Source organism: Lissotriton helveticus, chromosome 4_1 (assembly GCF_964261635.1).
Source record: "Lissotriton helveticus chromosome 4_1, aLisHel1.1, whole genome shotgun sequence".
In the NCBI taxonomy this organism is placed as follows: Eukaryota; Metazoa; Chordata; class Amphibia; order Caudata; family Salamandridae; genus Lissotriton; species Lissotriton helveticus.
The window spans coordinates 591,355,512-591,376,620 of record NC_136063.1 but is presented as its reverse complement, the minus strand read 5'-3'; the positions used below and the strand labels follow the sequence as shown (position 1 = coordinate 591,376,620).

The window sequence follows — 21,109 nt, the reverse complement described above, 5'->3', positions numbered from 1 at the left end:
TAAGAATTGGCTTGGTAGTTTGGTTTGCCCTGTTCCCATCATGCACTGGGACAGGAACAGACTAATTTGCATATAGCCAGGTTCTGAACTGGGATGGTGCAGTGAGCTAAAAAACGGTGTTGGATCTAGCCCTGATCGCTTGACTGGGTGAGAGTATTCTGCTTAATTCAGAAACTCTGTCCATCACCACCCCTTGTTGTTAAATATTTTGTCCACCCTAAGCGTGGAAGGGTATACTCAGATGTGAGTCCCTTGCTCATTGCACCATCAGGATTCAAGCAAGCCGGGCCGACGACGCCTGAAATAGCAGAAACCGGTCCCCGGAAGCTTGTTTCCTTCCCAGTGTAAGAATTGGCTTGGTAGTTTGGTTTGCCCTGTTCCCATCATGCACTGGGACAGGAACAGAATAATTTGCATATAGCCAGGTTCTGAACTGGGATGGTGCAGTGAGCTAAAAAACGGTGTTGGATCTAGCCCTGATCGCTTGACTGGGTGAGAGTATTCTGCTTAAATCAGAAACTCTGTCCATCACCACCCCTTGTTGTTAAATATTTTGTCCACCCTAAGCGTGGAAGGGTATACTCAGATGTGAGTCCCTTGCTCATTGCACCATCAGGATTCAAGCAAGCCGGGCCGACGACGCCTGAAATGGCAGAAACCGGTGCCCGGAAGCTTGTTTCCTTCCCAGTGTAAGAATTGGCTTGGTAGTTTGGTTTGCCCTGTTCCCATCATGCACTGGGACAGGAACAGACTAATTTGCATATAGCCAGGTTCTGAACTGGGATGGTGCAGTGAGCTAAAAAACGGTGTTGGATCTAGCCCTGATCGCTTGACTGGGTGAGAGTATTCTGCTTAATTCAGAAACTCTGTACATCACCACCCCTTGTTGTTAAATATTCTGTTTGATATAGGCTTCATTTCACTTCTCCACATGCTGTCGACCATGCCCTTTATAGTGCACTACTGAGGCAGCAACATCTACTCCTTAAACAAATTGCTGAGCATGCTAGGCTGGCCTACAGGGATGAATTTAAGCAAATAACCTCATGGCCCGATCAATTAACCTCACTCTCCTCATATCAGAGGCAAGTACACTACAAACAAGAGGCATACATTAGCTTCTCATTCAACACTGAGGGGCACATAATGCTTTGCTTCAAGGGCCCCACATCAATGCACCAGAAGGGGCAAGACTTCAAAAGGACTGAGGAGGGCATGCTTTTTCTACATATTAACCTCATACTAACGGGCCCACATCTGGGTAAGCTCAAACTCATAACTATATTGAACAGGGAGTATAAACGTGGAGGGCAGGCTAGCGGTAAACCAGTAATGTTGTGGAGCATTTATGCCATAAACATGGAGCAAGCTGCCTTCCTAAACACATTGTAGGAGCAGCTTGATAAATTGGTCACCGTACCTTGGAGCTGGCAGGGATTTTATGTACTAGACATAAGGCTCGACAGACCTCACCCTCCACTCCCTCACGCCCGAACATAATGCCGAAGGGCTATCCTGCTGTCTAGTGCATTAACACTTAACTGACATATGTAGACTATGCAACCTTGGTGTTAAGATGTACTCGTTTTAGTCACCCTCAAATGACCTCAATGTTCGCGATAGATCAGATTGCTAAAAGTTAATATGCCCCTTTGTTGCTCTAGCGAACTATCTTGGAAGAATCATCTCCGTCCACAACCACTGCTAGTCGGACTGAACTGGGGAAGAGTTCACCCTCCTATTCGGACTTAGCACATGCATTATTCCATGCTAGAGGACTCTGCATTTCACAACACCTTAACTGAGAGAACACTACTAACTTCTTCAAAGACAACAGCACGGCCTCTAGCAGTCGAATGGGAGGCATTCAATATGGTGACGAGATGTCATTGCATTAGTGTCATAATGGGAGTACACTAAACAATTGAAAAAATTAGAGATGGAGGACTTCTGTCTCCTAAATGAAGGCAAAGTAGTATCTGATCCCACCCTCAGGGATGCGTCTAAGGCTGCATGCACAAAACACTACTTCATAACACAGCCGTATAGATCACTCTGCATACACTGCCAGAACACACAGGGACAAGGATTAAGACAAGTAGACTGCTAGCGTGGATTAATTGCAAAAACATATCACCAGCACTACACTACACTTAGCGCCTGATATCTCCATATACACTCAACATAAAATTAAGGCCACTTCTGGCGAGCACTACTGTGCTGTATATGGAGAATCTAGTTGCATTTCTGATACTACAACGGAAGAGTTTCTAGCTCAGCTGCCACTACCCCATACCCCACTCTAATTGAGAGGCAACATGGATGTCCATATAACTACTTCAGAGAAGCCCTCCATGACCTGGCAATGGGAAAATGCCAGGCTCTGGTGAATTCTAGTTGAAATGTTATCAGGCGTACTCTGAGTTAGTACTGCCAGACAGACCTGACCCCATTAAAGGAAGCTGCAGCAGCCGAGGGCAGGTTAACACCAGGCCCTAAGGGAGGCTCAGACCAAGTATAAGTGGTCGAGGACAGCCTAGATTGGAGCATACAGCCCTACACTGCTTCCTATGGGGTTTGCTGATCCCCAGACATGCTCCCCCCTAGGTCCTATCCCCAGATAATATTCCCCCTTAGGTCCTATCCCCATACTGGGTTTACCTGAACCCCAAGGTCAACTCAACACTAAGGACTCAAGGCACTGGAGTGCAGTGGTTCTCAACACTGGGCGTTCTGTTCCACGATGGCCAGCTTTCCACCTTTAACACGTTTATAAAGCAGTTTAACACACATAAAGAGCAGTTTGATACTCTTTGGGGCCAATTCTTGAATTGCGGAGTCTTGACTTATGCTCTCTGGACTAAGTGGAATATCATTATGTATCATTATGTGTGGAGAAGTGTGGCTCAGGGGTTAGAGGCAGCAGACCCGGAAGCTGAGATCGGTCCTGGACCAGGGTTCAATTCCCCGCCTCGGCGGGGTCTTGGGCTAAAAATTCCACGGACTCGATAATTCTCGCCCCGGTGCCTCCTCGACTCACGGGTTCACACTCTGCGACTCTGGGCAACAGCTTAATCTCCACAACGGCCCCTCGCGACGGGATGCCTGACTTTCACCTTGTGGATACCCTGCTATCTCACAGGGGAATACCAGGAAGGGTTCCCTAAGCAAGCGCCGGGAAACCCACTGCGGGTAGCTGTGCGCTATATAAGCTCAACTACATTTACATTTAACCCTCAAACGTCTCCTACCAACCTTATTCACAATGGATAATGGCCAGATACTACTAAGCTGGATTAACAAGACTTTAAGCAAGCATACACAGGCGTGTCTACCGGTCCTAAGGGAAATATGAGACTGAACTGGGGAAAGTACTTCATAAAGGATGGGTCAGGAAAAGTAGCCTTGCCACACAGTCTTCCGCAACAGCAAATTCAAATCCATACAATTTTATATCCTGCATAGGGCCCATCTAAACGTGGGCAGAATCAAAAACATTTTCACTGAAGCCTTATGTTGTTGCTCCCTCAGCAACTGGGAGGTTAATGCTTTGACCTCTTAAAGCGAACGAAGAACAGATTAGCTGCCCACTTCCTAGACCCGGACCTACTGCTATCCAAAAATAGCAACAACACGGAAATGGAAGGATAAAACACCCCTGCAGTGTTTGCATGGTGTGAAGCCAAGCTAATGTGAGCTGAAGCCGAGATTAGAACCTTGTGAAACGAAAAAGTGAATGGAAACATCCCATAGCTGGCAGTTGGTATGATATGCTACTCAAACTAAAAGCTGAGGCATAGGATGACACGTTGCCGCCATAGTTACCCATGGACTGAGACAGAGCTCACTGAGGGGCTCCTTTTACCGTAGTCTTGTGGCTTTACCAGTATATGGATCAATATCAGTTACAGAGGACACTACTAATCTATCAGAGTTAACTCCTAATCCTTACCACCATATTACGTCGTTCACCAATCGACATGCGCTACACAGAAAAAGTATTTACAGGAAAGGCACACCATGACCTCTACATTCATGTGGTTCCTTACTGTTAAGAATTGTACCCTGTGTTCCTTCAGTTGCAATGTTAACCATTTGCAGTTTTAGGATAGCCTGTGTTAGCACAGCAAACGCTTGAAGTCCCTAATGGTTAACAGTATCCTTAGTATCGTTAGGCTAATCCGGCCTAACCCCCATGCCCAGTCCAGGAGAAACACCCCTTCGATGGCAGGTAGTAGCGATCCAGGACTTGGGAATACGACTGTATCATACCCCACAGGACCTAAACAGGAGCAATCTTTGTGCTGTCCTGCCTGGTATTAGAGCGCAAACATTTCTGAAAATTCCTACCTTTAGCCCCCATAGGTCAGACAGCCCTCGCTTAAATGGTTCTGTTGCCACAACCTTAAATTTAGCTAATTTGCCAGCCGTCCCACCGTGACCATTCTTCAAAGAATTGAACATCCTCCAAGGCAACCTCATCTGGGGGACCTCAAGACAGGGCTTCCTCTTTGGAAACTGCATCTGCCAGTGGACAGCAGGGAGTTGGGCGCCCACTCCTTTGAAGCCTACTTTTTAGCAGCTCAACTGCAATAGCTGTCGCAATGGTGCGCTGGTCGATATATGGTAGAGACTGCCAGTGAAGAGGGAGTCCTTCCCCCATCCGCAACCCACAGCTTCTTACTCTCTAAATCTGTGCCTTCCCCTGTGCAGCCACTACAAGTAACAGTGGTCAGAATGTGCGTGTCTCGTACATATTGCATGGCAAAAGACACTTCAGGGTACACCCCAGCATTTCCCCTCGTAGGTTTCCCTCGCTTCCCGGTACATATTCACACCAAGATATGGCACCTCGGACAGCTTAATCACTCAATATCATAGGTGACTTATTGGCAGACTGACAATTCCTCTCGTTTTTTTTTTCACAACAGATTTTATTGAGTGAATCAAGCAAAGCAATTAATGTGGCGCCCCACAGTCAGGAGAAACCACCAAACATGTTGATACAAGGTATATCTCAGGCTCTGAGTCCAGACTAGGACCATGGCATAACATGTATATTGTAAACTACCCCCCTCCACCCCTACCCCAACTCCCACCACCCACAGCCCATCCCTCCCCGGTGTCCCTCCCTAACCCCGTGCACGTGTGTAAAGGAACAACTGTGTGCGAGCATGGTGAGGCGGGCATGGTGTAAGTCACCGGCCCATGCACAAGTGGATGCCTAGAGCTCTTCCTCAGGTTCGACCGGGGGATCCAGCGTCAAATCTCTATAGTCAGCCCACCTCTTCCATATCTTAAAGTGTTTGCGGGGGCACCCTCGTGCTTCGAATATCGGTCGCTCCAGCCCCATACAAAAATCCAATCCTGCTTTCCATGCACACAAAGGAGGGGCCCTTACGTCTTTCCAAGCTCGTGCCAGGTCTCTTTTGGCCAGAACAAGTCCCAGTAGTAATAAATGACGTTTATAAACATTTCCCCCCACCCCTTCAAGAATATGAAGCATGCCTAACCGATGGGTGCGTGGCAGGTCCCAATTCAACACGTCAGACAGGCAGCTCCACACACCTCTCCAAAACCCAGCTATCCTTGGACACATCCATACAGTATGGAGCAGTGAGCCTACCTCCACCCCACAACGCAGGCAGTCCGGCGACTCAATCAGTCCAGCCTTCCACAATCACTCGCGGGTGTAGTAAGCCCTGTGGAGAATTTTAAATTGGATAAATCTGAGCCGCATTGCTATTGCAGCCCCACGTGGGGACTCCAGGGCTTCCCGCCAATCGTCTTCGTCCATGGGGCCAATGTCTGCCTCCCAAGCCGTCCGCAGGGGAAGGAGGTCAGAAGAGCAGTGAGTGACCATCGTTTGATAGATGCGGGATACTTTTTTGTCACCGAGATCGCCCATAAACAACTTCGCCTCAATGGGGCTAAATTCGGGGAGCGAGTCTAAGTTAGCAATGCTAGGTGTCAGCGCATGCCGAAGCTGCAGATACCGGAAGAACTGGGTCCGTGGCATGTGGAACTCCGCACTGAGGTCCTGGAACGACCTGAGGGTAACCCCGGACATCACATGTCCCAGCAACGAGATCCCAATCGCGTCCCAGCCATCGAAGCCCGATAGTGAGGCCAGTGCAGGCAGTCGACAGTTATGCCATAATGGCGTCTCCGCCGTTAGCCTACCCCACCAGCCCATGCGCCGCAGCGCTTGTCGCCATATAATGAAGACAGTTTTCGTGACTCTAGGCAACCCCCGTCGTAGCCGAGCCGAGTAAAGGAGCGTGTGAAGCGTATTTTCACCCATCAAGACCCGCTCTAGAGCATAGGCCGGATCACTATGATCGCCATACCACCAGTCATTGAGGATGAGCAATTGAGCAGCTTGATAATATGACATGAGGTCCGAGGTGGCGAGTCCTCCACTATACGTAGATAGGAAGCACGTACGCAACGCCACTCTGGCGGAGCCCCCAGCCCACAGGAACCGTCCCAGGACGGAGTTTACCTGCCGAAACCATGAGTAAGGGACCAGATGAGGGTAGTTCTGCAGCTGATACAGAAGGCGCGGAAGTGCCACCATCTTGAAGATGGCAGACCGACCAAAAATATTAAGGGGCATCCGAGTCCAGGTTTTCACATCAGCCTGCACCCTCTCCCAAACCGGCAGCACGGTGCGTTCCCACGTGAGGCTCACCGATTCCGAAAGGAACACTCCCAGGTATTTCAGCCCACCATCCGCTACCCGCAGTTCCGACGTCCAGGGGTCAGCCACTGTATCACCCCCGAGGACCCACAGGGTGGACTTGCACAAGTTCAGGTACAGGCCCGAGACCTCTCCAAAGACCCGCATTATTTCCAATACCCGTGGCCCTGAGCGCCGCAGGTCGGTGAGGAAGAAAAGGACATCATCGGCGTATAACGCAATCCTGTCAGAGAGGCCCCCGGGCCACACAAATCCCCGCATCTGTGCATCTATACGCACCCAGGCGGCCAGAGGCTCCATGGCCAGGGCGAACAGGTACGGGGAGAAAGGGCATCCCTGTCGGGTTCCCCGACCAATGTGGAAGGTCCCCGACACCGCCCCGGCAATACGCACTGCAGCCGTGATATCGGTATAAAGCAGCTTAACATAAGACAGAAACACTGGGCCCAGATTAAGACGGGGCAGGAGCTCAAAGAGGTATGCCCAGCCCACCGAGTCGAACGCCTTATTGATATCGGCAAGCAACAAAGCCGCCTGTTCACCTGTGGCCCCCATAGCATCCACCGCCGCCCAAGCACGCCGAATATTATGGCGCGTGGCCCTGCGAGGCATAAATCCGGATTGGTCCGGGTGTACTAGATCCGTCATGTACGGAAGCAACCGATTCGCCAGGGCCTTGGCCAGTATTTTGGCTTCTATGTTAAGTAACGAAATGGGGCGATACGAGTCGTGTCTATCAGGGGGTCGACCCGGTTTCGGGAGAACCACCACCTCGGCATGACGCCAATCTGGGGGCATCTTACCCTGTGCACGTGCCGCCTCAAGCGCATGACGATAGTGGGACCCTAGTTGCACATGAAATTTTTTTTAAAATTCACATGGGAATCCACTTGGCCCGGGGGCCTTACCTACATTAAGCTGTCCCAGGGCCTCCCCCAGTTCCTCCGCCGTCAGGGGAGCCTCCAAGGAATCCCTGGTCTCATCCGACACTGCTTTAGGGGGCAAGTCGTCAAGGAATTTAGCCACCTCGTCCACCGACAAGCTGTCACACGGAGCATATTGTGTCTCAAAGTAAGTAGCAAAGCTCGCCGCTAACTCAGTAGGATCAGTGATAGCTACCCCGTCGGCGTCCAGTAGGCCAGGCAGCGTAATGGGTTGAACGCTATATTGACATAGTTTATGAAGCAGGGAACTCGATTTATCACCCCACTGATATATCCTGCTCCGCGTGGCAAGCCACGCCTGTCTGGCCTCATCCAGTAAGACCGACGCATAGGATTGCTGTGGTTGGAGAAGCAGCCGTATGTCCACCGCACTCCCTCCCTCCCGACTCCGGTGCTCTAATGTTGCTACCATTGCCGCAGCTGCTGTGATCGCTTCGCGCCGACCACGACGGGCCGCAGTGCTCCATGCAATGTCTACTCCTCGCACAGTAGGCTTCAGCGCCTCCCATACCACCACTGCGTCAATGTCATCAACCAGGTTCTCCCGCCAATAGTGGTCTATGGCCTCTCGAAGGTGCTTGACATAACCAGGTTGTTGGAGATGCCACGAGGACATCCTCCACCTGAAAGGTTGACGTTTCCTAAGGAGTCCCACCTCAATTGACACCGGGGAGTGATCAGATAGACCTCCCTCGGTAAAATCTCAGCTGCTCGCACCCTGCACATACATACCGTGGGAACAAACACATAATCCAGACACGAAAAGGAACCGTGTACAGCAGACACATATGTATATTCGCGCACTGTGGGGTGCATATGTCGCCAGGCATCGGTCCAGCCCATACCATCACTCATCGCATGCAGCCTGGTAGGGGCCGGACCACCCAGGTCTTGGCGCCTCTGACGGTCCATCCCCACGTCCATCACCTCATTCCAGTCTCCCCCAATCACCGCCAGGGATTCAGGGATATCCTCCCATATCTGGAACAGTTTCTCAGCCAGGGCCCACTGCAGAGGAGGGGGAGCATATACACTCCCAAAGACCACGGGTTCTGTGCCCATTACGCCCTTGACAAATATATAGCGGCCCTGCGGGTCCGCCCACGTCTTCTCATGTACGTAGGCCACTCTACGATGAATTAAGACAGCCACCCCTCTGGATCCCCTGGAGAAGCCAGCGTGGAATACCTGCTGATAACCGAACCGCTGCATGCTGAGCACCTTTGAACCCATCATGTGGGTCTCCTGAAGCAGGAGCACATCCGCAGCTGCACCCTTTCCCCAGCGGAGGACCGCCCCACGTTTCACCTTGTCCAGCATCCCCCTAACATTCCATGTAATCACTCGCAGAGACGCCGCTGGGAGTTTATGTACTATATCAGCCATACTCAGGTGTATCCCACCACAAAGGCCATCTGCACCCACACCACCCACCACACCTCAGCATTTGTAACTTTGTAAAGAACACGTGCATCCCCCCCCATCTGCCCCAAAACCCAAAAACCTCAAGAAAAGCAACAGCTGTCCCTACCCTCGTACCCCGAACCCCCCCAACCCCAACTCCCTCTATATCAACTGCCCACTCCCCCCAACCCCCCCCCCCTACACCTCACAAAACTATGAAGCATCTGTCGCGGCATGGGCAGTCCCAGGCCCAAAACGGAGGGCCTAATACCAACCATGCCAATGGATCCCAACTCCCTCAAACCCAGTTGCCACAACCCCCCCCAAAACAACTCCTACGAAGGTAGGAGAGGGATAGCCCCCAATCGGCTGTCCCCGAGCCATGTCACACCACCCCATTCAAATCCCAGAACACAGTCTCGAGATGACGCTGAGGCATCAATAAAGCGTCCAGTTCGCTGGGCCACCGCCCCTACCGCTCCAGTCTCCGGGAGCCATACCATCAAACAGGGGGCACAGAGTACCTGAAAGCATTAGTGTCACTTCCCAGATTGGTCCGAATCTTCGGTTCTGCCGCCACCTTGTGCCCCAGAGACAGAGGCCGACCGCTTTCGTGATCCGGATCTCCGGTGTCTCCTACTCTTGGTTGGTCGATCTCCTCGTTCCGGCGAGGAACCCCTCGAAGATCCCGGATTCAGTCCCGGCTGGGCATGTGGCCTGAGCGCCACCGTTTCATCCGTCCATTTAAACAAATCTTCCGGAGAGTCAAAAAACAGCGTCTTGGATTGGAAGATCACTCTCAGGCGAGCTGGGTACAGCAGGGAGTATTGGAGACCCAAACCACGGAGCTTCGCCTTAGCATTCATGAAGGACTGTCGCCTCTGCTGCACGAGTTTGGTATAGTCTGGGAAAACCATGATCTTGTGGTTTTCATAGAGGATGGCATCCTTGGTCCTCGCTTCCCGCAGGATGACGTCGCGGTCATGGTAGTTCAACAGTCTAGCGATCACCGCCCTGGGCCGCTCACCCTCCGGCGGCCTCTGGGTCAAGGCGCGATGCGCGCGTTCAATGACGAAGCAAGTGGACAGGAGCCCCGGAGGCAGCCAGCTCTGCAGCCACTGAGCAAGGAACTGTTCCATGTTCCCCTTCTCACAGCGTTCCGGAAAGCCAACCAAGCGGAGATTGTTTCGACGAGCGCGTCCTTCCGCATCCTCAGCCCTAAGCGCCAGATTCTTCTGCACCGATTCCACTACCGCTAGTCGTTTCTTCAAGGATCCCACATCGTCTTCCACCACAGATATTCTGGATTCCGCGTCGGTAATCCGTGCCACAGCATTCCGTAGGTCTTGGCGTATCAAGGTAACATCCGCGCCTACCACGCCGATTTTGGCGTCCAGCATGTCCCTGGACTGGGTGATGGCGGCCATAAGAGCTGTATTGTCCGGGGGGGGTGGTTGTTGTTGTCCCCCACCCGAGGGGCCTGGGCCTCCAGTAGGTCCCGTGAACTTGTCTATGGTCGGCTGTTTGGTTTGGCTGCCGCCTCCTCCTCGGGTCATGATCGCCACCTGCCCGTGGGCCACCGACAGTCAATATAGGCGTGGCAGTATGGGGTCTCCCACTTCGTCCGTCTAGCCCAACGGGGACCCCTTCAGCCGATCACTGCCCACTGCCAGATGTGCTCTCCCGGACACCCAATCCAGTATCTCAGCTCAATAAAGGTAAGGCAGGCCTCTGGTTCCACCCCCACGTCACCAGTGGCCCGTAAATCACTTAGCGTATAGGGTGGGCCTTGTTTACCCTCTTTGCGCCCTTAGGTCTGCCGCCACTGCTGGTAATGCCCTGGGTCCAGATGCGGGTACTCACGATGTGCCGTCAGCCACAGGGCCCACCAACCGTCGTTCCGCTGTAATCAGGCCGTCGTTTATACAGGAGCAGTGGCGAGGCGTCGTCCAGACCCGGAAGCGGCCACAGCCCGCCGCAATCCCAGGCGGGAGCCGCGAAACTCGAGGCCCCGGGCTCCGCCGGTCCCGCTAGGCCGCCGCAACCAATGGAGCGAGCCTCGCCCCTCCGGACCTGTAGAGCAGTGGCTGGGCTCCCGGGGGGACAGTGTCAGTTGTTGCTCACCCCACCGGGTCGTCTCAGCGCCGGAGAAGCGGCAAGGCGGCCGCGCCACGCAGATGCTCCCCGGACGGGGAGCGCCAAAATCGAGGTCCCGGCTCTCGGCCGTGCGCCAGGCCGCACTCCTCTCCCTGCCTCCCAGCCGGGGGCAACGCACCAGAATCGCCGCCAACCACACCGGAGGAGGCCCGGTTCCCCCAGCTGCAATCGCCTCACTTGGGGTGTGTTGTAGAGGCTCGGGGACCAGGATAAGTGATCGGATGTATCACGGGCAAGCGGGAGCTCTAGGAAGCTGCGACCGCAATTGCCGCTCTCGAAGCCACGCCCCTCAATTCCTCTCGTTTGACCAGCAGATATCGGAATATGACTTCCTTCCAGTTTAATTTTCCTTTGCAGACAGAGGACTCAAACTTGCCACACTCTTTGGGGCATAACAGACACAGAACCTCCAATCCACCCAGTAGTACAGACCATTCTTACAATGGAAGACAGCCAGCATCTCATTGCCTGGCTCAATAGAGTCATTCAAAACTGGACAGCAGTCATCCTGGGCTTGCTTCAGCAGAAATGGGAAGGCGACTATGGGAGAGTGATGCATGAGAAGGAATAGACTTTAAGCCCTGGAATTTCGCCGACAAGTTTCTCCAAATGCTCACTTCAAGAACATCCAATACTTTCTTCTCCACTGGGCATATCTTACACCAGCTCAAATACACAATCACTTCTCTAATGTGCAGGCGACCGGTCTACCCTGCCAAGTGTCAGATGTAGACATAATGCACATGCTATGGTCCTACCCAAGCATTCAACACTACTGGCAATTTGTACATGACACCCTACGGGAGGACTGGCAATTTGTATATGACTCCCTATGGGAGGACACAGACTTTATTGATACACACCTGCGAAGCAAGCTCACTAGGCATTTTCAAACATCGCAAGAAACAAAGTACGAACTAAGTTTGCTTCTTTGGCGCTCCTACTTGCCAAATGAACACTCGCTCTACAATGGCGAGCTCAAACAGCCCCACCAATCGATGCCTGGTATGGAGCAGTGCGTAATTGGGCAACAGCGGGGAAGATGCTCTTCATTAGGAAGTGCGACATTAACGATAACTACCTAGCTCTCCTCGCTGGGCGACCCTCCTAACTCCATTCTTGCAGCACACCAAGATCAAGGATCTCACTTCCTGATTAAGTGGCCCCTTCTTTTTAATTACCACTCCACAACGCATACGCAACACCATACACCACTCATGACAGTCATTGACATCACTCATGACATCTCAAATGACATCACTGATGATATCATCCACAATCTCTGATGCACCTACTCACACCCAATATAACCTTTCTTACACCCACTCCAAATTTCAGACTACCATTCGTGAAACCATTGACACAACAATACCAGTAGGTACATACCCACTCACTGATTCATAGGTCTACATACACTCACTCACCCATACAGCCACTCCTACGCCGTCAGTTACCCATAGAGATACTCACACACCTATTCACTCGCCCAAACACTCACACAGCCACTTACTCACCCATACAGAAACACACACACTAGCTATACAGATACTAACAAATACTTACTCTCCTATAGTCACAGACACAAACACACACTCACCCATACAGCCACTCACAATCCCTCACTTACACAGTCACTTATATACTCCAACACTCACATACTGCCGTTCACATATGCAGTTACTCAACCATATACCACTGAGACATCCATTGACTCACCGACAGAACCGTACGCACACTCAATCACCCATACTGTCCCTCACAGACGCACTCATGAACCCATACACCCAGGGATTCACCCACTCATACATCCCAGAGGGAGTCACACACACCCTCACCTACCCACATAGACACTCAGGCACCCATACGGGTACTCCAATAACTCATCAATAACCTATATAGACACTCGTGTACCTACTCACCAATCCATGCAGCCACTTACACACCAACTGACAGACTGATACACGCGGATTACTCACTCACCCATACATTCACGAAGACCTCACTAACTTATACAGTCTTGCACCCACCAAATTATCCAGACACTCATAAACCCACTCATTCTTCAATACACCTTGGTGTATATATTCATATACTTAACATTCTTAAACTTTTTAGAAATATCAGTCACTGGATGATGTCGTCTGTGATGTCACTGACCAGGGCATGAGTGATGTAATATGTGACGTCATCAGCAGTGCATTGCAGGAGCGAAAGATATATAGTTAGCTCAGCTAACTAGAACGGCTGAATTTCTCTGTTTTTTTACGAGTGTAATGTAAGCCTAACTATAACATCCCTGAAACCTGTGATTTTTTCAGCTTATATATATATATATATATATATATATATATATATATATATATATATATATATATATATCTTTTTTTTTATTTGTGAGGAACGACCACCACATGCTTTTGCAGTAGACTTGAGTTTTGAGTGACGCATTTGTGAAGACCCAACCGTTGAAGTACATGACCGGGTGAAAAATTGAGAGATACTGTCCCCTACCGAAGATAGCGACAGAAGAGGGGGAACAAAAAGTTCAAGGCTTAGTGTCTGTTGTCTGTTTAACCCAGTGTTGTAGCTGCGGTTACTACGAACCTTGATACTAATGAGGGAGAGGAGGATAAAACTGGTGCTGGTAAGGTTTGAAGAAACGTTTCTGTTCATTGGGCCTTTCAAGGCTGAGCGCCAAAACAATCTCCGATTCAGATTTCATGTGTGCCACCCTGTCGACAGTGTGGCTGCCTAAGAGGGAAGAATCTGAATTTGAAAAATTGAGGATCCTTTGCACAGACTCTACATTAGGAGTCGTAAGTCAGTGACAAGTATGTCTTCATAAGGCTATGCCAATATTCCTGTGCTGCCAACAAGGAAGAATCAGTTGCAGCACCATGAAGTCCATATTGACTGTCTAGGAAGACTTTCTGTTTGGCCCTAGGAATATCATCTGGCAACTTCTGAATAGATTTACCAGAGCACGGTATCATAACTGCCTAGGAGGGGAGCAGCACTGGTAGCTTTCATGGTGATTGCAGCTGTGCTACAGAGTTTACTGCAGATAGACTGTAGCTACTTGCTCTCCTTAATAGGTGGTACACAGGAGCCAGAAGAAGTGGTTGCATGATGGCCAATATGGTCCGTGAGAGCAAAGACTTGGAGGACAAGAGAATACTGCTCGGAAAGAACATATATAGCAGAGGCTAGAATGCAACACAATTACAGTGCTGGTTTAAGAGGTCAGGCACTAAATGACGCAGTGGTGTTGACACCGACCACGGTAAATTGAGCATTGCATTACCAAAGCCACCCGGAAGGAGAAGCGTCTCAAAAACGTTACTGAAGCAGATGACAATGGTACTGACACCATTCCTCCTCTCAACGTAAAAAATAATTCGTTTTTGGGCTGAAACTCATTGTGGCCCTTCCACGATCTAAAGAGGTAAATGGTAGAGCCCTGGTAGAGAACTGACCCTCTCCTTGCTCTGAAGTCTTATCTTCAGACAATGTTTTCTTTTTCCTATCCCTCAGAGTATGCTTGAAAACTTCTTGTATGCTGTAAATCTTCAGGAACATGCTGCCTAGAAGGCAAAGAATGCCCTTTTCTCCCACAGGCAAGTCATTTGGTCAACTAAAGAAGGCATTTTCTGTGACAAAATATCACAATCTTCTTCATAAAAAAGCAGAAACTGCAAGAGAGATTTAAAAAAGCTGAATGAAGTTGTTGAAAGAAAAAAACAATGGTAAATTTTAAAGCGAAAATGCCTAAAAAGGCAGAGCTCTGCTCCAAGTTCCTGTCACCAGGAGCAGGAAAAACAAAAAAACAAAACAAAAAATCACTGCGGCAACTGCCACCTTCTAGGCATGATGGGATACTTGTCGTCTCTGGGTCCTTAAAGGCACACACACTGTATAAAACACACATAAAAGCAGCCTATAGGGCTACACTTTAACAAAACAAGTTCACGATAAGCGGTGTAAGCTCTTTGTTAAAAAAAAATATATATATATATATATATATATATATATATATATATATATATATATATATATATATATATATATATATATATATATACACACACACACACACACACACACACCCACACACACACACACACACCCACACACACACACAAGCTGCTCGCCACCTAAAATTGGGAACTACCCAGAGTTCTCTGCTTCCTGTTTTGCGTAATTTATTCGGCACTCTTAGCCTGAAAAGATATGGTTTTGACTTCTACGGAGTGCTCCCTTATGTCTGGACAAGCTCTAATGAGAGCAAAATGCGTTTTGGGGATTGTTTTTCTGCATTCCAGTTTGTCTTGGATGGTAATTTACCAATCCAAAGCTGTAATACTGTGCCTGGAGTGGCAAGAGGCTTTTGCAATTTTACAGCTTGGCATAGATAGCAAAGTGCTAATCTGTAGTGACTAGGTCCAAGCAGGCAAGATGTGGTTCAAGATGTTTTATTGTAGTAAGTTACAGGATATGTAGATCAGCCCCAGCAGGAGCAGCCAGCATGCTGTTCAGCCAAATCTCAACTGTGACTTCTCCTCACAGGCTTCCAACATTCTGAAGCGCATCATCACTGCAACATTCCATGCTGCACACAGCACAGTGAAAATTGCACAACAGGAACATGGACAGGATACTACATAATCCTATGCTTAAAGTTTTTGCTGTATAAATGGTAAAAGGCTTTGTCCCTTTCTAGCTCGGCGTGGATGGCACTGTGCTAATCCTCTACTTAAAACTTTTGTAGAAAAACCAGACATTTGAGGTGAGCAAATTCAGAGTGCCGCTGGTGTTGATGGGGTCTCTACATAGGAGCTGCTCTCCACCTAAATTTGGGAACTTCCCAGAGTTCTCTGCTTCCCGTTTTGCATAATTTACTTGGCACTCTAAGACTGAAAGGGCATTATTTTGAGAGAGACAGAGACACAGATATATATATATATTCCAACTGTGCCCTTAGACAAGGACGCACTCCACAAGCAGATGACTCTTCAAAAGCCATAATTTTCCTGAAAAACCGGCACTTGCAGTCCAACAGCTTTCTTCACCCGACGCGTTAGAGCTCCTGCTCCTTATTCATAGGCTTTACTCAAAGATTCACAATGCTGCTAACACAGGTTTATGGTCTGCAAGTTGCTAATTACTTCTCCTCCGGTGGGCCTCTCCGGTGAGTAAATTGCTGTTGCACGCTGGAACTTGTAGTAACTTAGCACAATTCCATCCCTTCTGTGGGTACTGTGTCCTTCAAGTTATTGGCCGTGGAGGACTGCACCACCATCGTGTGTTGGGCGGGCATGCCAGTGTATTAGTTCTGGACTTTCAAGCCAAATAAACATTTGGTTTCATTATTTTCGTTTTTCATTCTACGCAAGAACAAATGCTGTATGCGGTCATTTGAGATTATGAGAACTCTAAAATAATGAAAACAAAGTGTTTCTATTTGGCTTGAAAGTCAATAATTAATATGATGTGCACAAACAGTACTGCCCCAGCTAAACTCACTGCCATGTATAATCCCAAAATAAAAAAAGGGTAATTAGATGAAAGGTATTCCACAATCAAATAAATAAACAAGTAGCTAGGAAATAAAACAGAAACATCATGTGGCATGACCCCCCTCCGCCAAGGGGCACTGAAAACCGGGAAAGTGGAGAGAACAAACCCTGAAGGGAGACGTAATACAGGTAGAATAAAAGGTTGCAGCCCTTCTTACAGGAAATTGTGAAGATCCTCCCCTGTGTTTAACCCAGACGGGAACATGGTATCCAGCTTTTTCAATGTATTAGGACAGTAATTTCTCTCGGTTCCCACCTTTCTTATTAAGGGGTACTGCATCAATTACATAGTATATATATCAACAGCTCGCATTCATGAAGCAATGTCCATTCTATCTCTCCATGAAAAACAAAGGCAGACCCAGTTTGCAGTGTAAATTAACGGGTTTATTCGGCAACCGCCCGCACCTCCACCATTACTGTATGTATGTGTATATATATATATATATATATATATATATATATATATATATATATATATATATATATATATATATATATATATATATATATATATATATATATATATATATAATATATAATTCCACTTCCAGGTAGCACACAATTCGAGAGAAGCCACAGAAGCTGAAGTGAAGTTCATTTATTAAGTTTGCACACCTTGCCAGCAGTCACGAGCATCAGATAACAGCATTTCAATCATGTAGGCCAAACGAGTTTCAGGATTAATACTCCCTTCGTCAGTGGCACATGCAGGAATGAAGACTAGCGCAAATTACATCACAGTTTTAAACGCCACCTGCCCAAGTGGGCGCGGCTCTCCCACAGCCTTCTGGTGCGTGTAGTTTTTGATAGTGTTACCCCAGTGGGCGCGCAGTTTTCCTTCCAAAGTTTTGCAAAATTAAAACCACAGTGGGTGAATGCTTGACACTCCGCTACGTGTGCTACCTGGAAGTGGAATTATATATATATATATATATATATATATATATATATATATATATATATATATATATATATATATATATACACACACACACACACACACACACACACACACACATATACATACATATACATACACACACACATCCATATATGTGTATGTTTACTTTTTTTGTAACTACAATCTGAAGAATCTTCACTCTAGCCTGCGATTATAGGCTGCATAATATGTTCTTTTGTAAGGGTTTTACAGGACTTCCTGGAGAAAGGGGAATGTCTACATTTAAGAAGATATATGGCAAGTTCTCCGGGATCCCCGCACATGGGAGGAAATATTCAAACACTTATGACCATCAATTGAGATCCCCTACGAGAGAGGCAGTCTATTAACTCTAGAGATTATGTAATTCTAATCCCTAGTTTTTGCTTATCTATGTACGCTTATTGGAATTTTTACTTTATTCCGGGATCGAAAGGGAGTCTTCCCATCCACCTTTTGATCATGGTAGAGCAGTTGACTATTTAAGATTAGTAAATGGGACACTTTAGCTGTATTTTTTCTAGACCTGATGAAGTCTTAGTGAAGCAACCAGACAAAACATGTGCAGGCTAGGAATGTTTGGTGAACAAAGTCATGCAATAATAAAAGAAGAATCTGGTTAAATTATACTTTTAGTCCTCCGGAGTGCATTCAAGGTTGAAGGATGCCTACCTCACCTTCCCAAACTTCCCACCAAGTAGAATATTTACAAATGTGTTGCACTGCCATTCTGCCTTCATTACACACTGCTTTTTCACCCAGGTGTTGAAGGCAATTATTAAATAGATGAGGTCCAGGGTATCCGGCTAATAGTTTACCTGGATGACATTACTAATGAACCAGGATCTGTTCCAGCTGAAAGATCAGTTGCAGATAGCAATTTCACTCCTCCAGGGTCTGGGGTTTCTAATAAATTAACAGAAATCAGTATTCTTCAAGATAATTTTCTTGTAGGGTGTTGATAGATGTGGTACAGCAAATACAAACTCCCACAAAAGAAAGTGGCCATCATCAGAATAGAATAAAAAAAACAAAAAAAAAACGACAAGGAGAGTTTCATTGTTGCAGGCACCCATGATTGTGGTTTTCTTTTTTCCAACATCAATACAGACTATCTTCCCAGGACCGCTCCTCCACTATAGGACACTACAGAGATTGAAATGAGCTCATCTCTAGAAAGGCATGAGGGACCTGGAACGATTTGTGACAGCAAAAGCAATGGATGGTTTTCTACAGGACTGCAGCCAGGAACTGAGTTATGCCTTCCCTTCATTCTCAATGATAACAGGCTCAACGTGCAAGTCAGGAGACAGAAAATGGAGTTGGCGGCACCCTGGTGGAGAGCACAAGCTTGGTTTTCAGGTCTTGAGCTTTCTTTTGATTCTCCAATCCTACTTCCACAGACTCAGAATCTTCTAACAGATGTGTTTAGCAACTCACACCAATTGGCACTGGATGGAATCCTCACACTGTTGGTATGAAGGGTTACAGGCGATGTTGGGAAGTTGCAGTCATATTTAAGCAGGTGTCAGAACTTATTAGGTGGTTTTAGGCTGACGGTCAAGCACTATAGTTGAGCTTGGCACAGATGGTCACATTGGTGTCTAGAACGAGGTTTGGATCCTGTGTGGGGCAGTAGTAGTATTTATACAAAATTTACTTTGAGTTAGAATGCCTTCAGGGCGGCTATTTCGGCAGGCCACACAATGCTCAATGGGGTACTGGCGGGGGAGCATCCAAAGGTCTGTAGACTACTAAGGGGAGCCTAAATGCCCTTGAATTCCCAGGATTATGCAGGTAGTGGGCATAGATACATCTTTGGGGATGATTCAACCAAAGGGACTACATTCCTCTAATGTGGTACTTCTGGGGGGTGGCGGGAGTCAACCAGAAGACAATCAACCAGTGGAATGGTACTCAAATTCTACAGTGAAGAAGTTTTATTTGAAACTAGTGATGCGGGTAGCTTCACTTGGACTTGTAGGCCATACTAGTAGGTCATAAATAATAGCCATATTGGGCAGCTGAGCAAATAAAGTTGAGTTATGCATAATCTTTGCTTCAGTATCCTTAATAGAATTGAAACTTTCCTTCACAATAGCCAAGAAATGTATATTTCATTGGAGTAAGTTTTCAAACCTTGTTGGGATTTAAATATAACCAAACCTTATGAGCCAAGTTCTAATGATAAAATGTTATATTTATTTTATAGGCCCCTTTTTGAAGGACATCTTAAGTATTTAGATAATCATTCCCCTTCAACTTCTTTTGGGCTAAATCAATACACCATCTCTTAATTTAAATAATCAGAAGTCTGACTATCAAAGTGCTTCTCTTAAAGTATTGATATTCAGTCACCATTTAGAAGTGCGACTTAATATCAGTAACAGTAAATTGGTTATAGAAACATGGGAGTTCCACCTATTTTAAGCAGAAGGCCAATCATTTTTATGACTAAACATGTTTGTTAATATAGATGCAACTTAATGAAATCTCAGCATAAAGTCAAGGCAGGCTGTGTTTGATCAATCTAGTGACACAAATGTAGTAATGGACTGGAATTCACAAACATAAGGGTCAGAGTGAAACAAAAAAAACTGGAAAAAGTAGTAAACATTATGCAGGGTAAAATAAAATAATGTAAGAGAAAAAACACAATTCCAATGCACATTGCTTACCCAACATACGAATGTACAATGCAGTTTGATCAGAGCTGTCATATGAAATTGCTCCTCGTCTCTGTAAAGAATTAAATAAGAAACCATTAGAACCCTAAACTTAAAGAATGTATTCAATGCACAGAATCTTCCATTCGATAGCATACAACAAAATATTAGATTACATTGACATAATGTTTATGCAGAAACATCAACTTAAGACTACATTATTGCTCCATCAATGAACATTCAAATACTACATTCACCACTCTGTATAAGAATTTGGACTATTTACCATCGTTCACACAGATTGGTTTCAAGAGGTAGGTTTTCATCAGTGTTTGCATCCAGGGCTCTGTGGAGCCCACAACTCAAACTTGGAGGGTAATAAGATTATGCAAAGTCATTGTAGACCAAGTGTATTCCAATTGTTTTACCAGATTTATGCCACCAGGTTAAGCCTTTGTTCATTCACCATGATGCTGCTAAATGGTGAAACTTTATTTATTTATTTAATTTCTTATATCGCGCCGGAATCAATCCCGTAAGGGTATCTCCGCGCTTTGCCAGCCATGAGCATTAGCAGAATCAGTGAGAGAGATTAATGGGACTGGAATGCTTCCCGGAAGAGGAGAGTTTAAAATGTTTTTCTAAAGGAGAGATGGTTGGTGGTCATTCTCAAGTCTGTTGGAAGCTTATTCCATAAGGCAGGGCCGACTGAGGAG

At 47.3% G+C, this 21,109-nt stretch overlaps 1 protein-coding gene across 3 annotated transcripts in view; it reads right to left on the bottom strand.

Moving 5' to 3' along the window:
* PDE7A (phosphodiesterase 7A) overlaps positions 1–21,109 on the bottom strand; it is a 1,945,501-nt gene that overhangs the window by 1,793,522 nt on the left and 130,870 nt on the right. For all 3 annotated transcript variants that reach the window (XM_078687235.1, XM_078687233.1, XM_078687234.1), the window contains exon 2: positions 20,406–20,466. In XM_078687235.1, the coding sequence (XP_078543361.1) occupies positions 20,406–20,466 (61 nt within the window). The remainder of the gene's footprint in view (positions 1–20,405; positions 20,467–21,109) is intronic.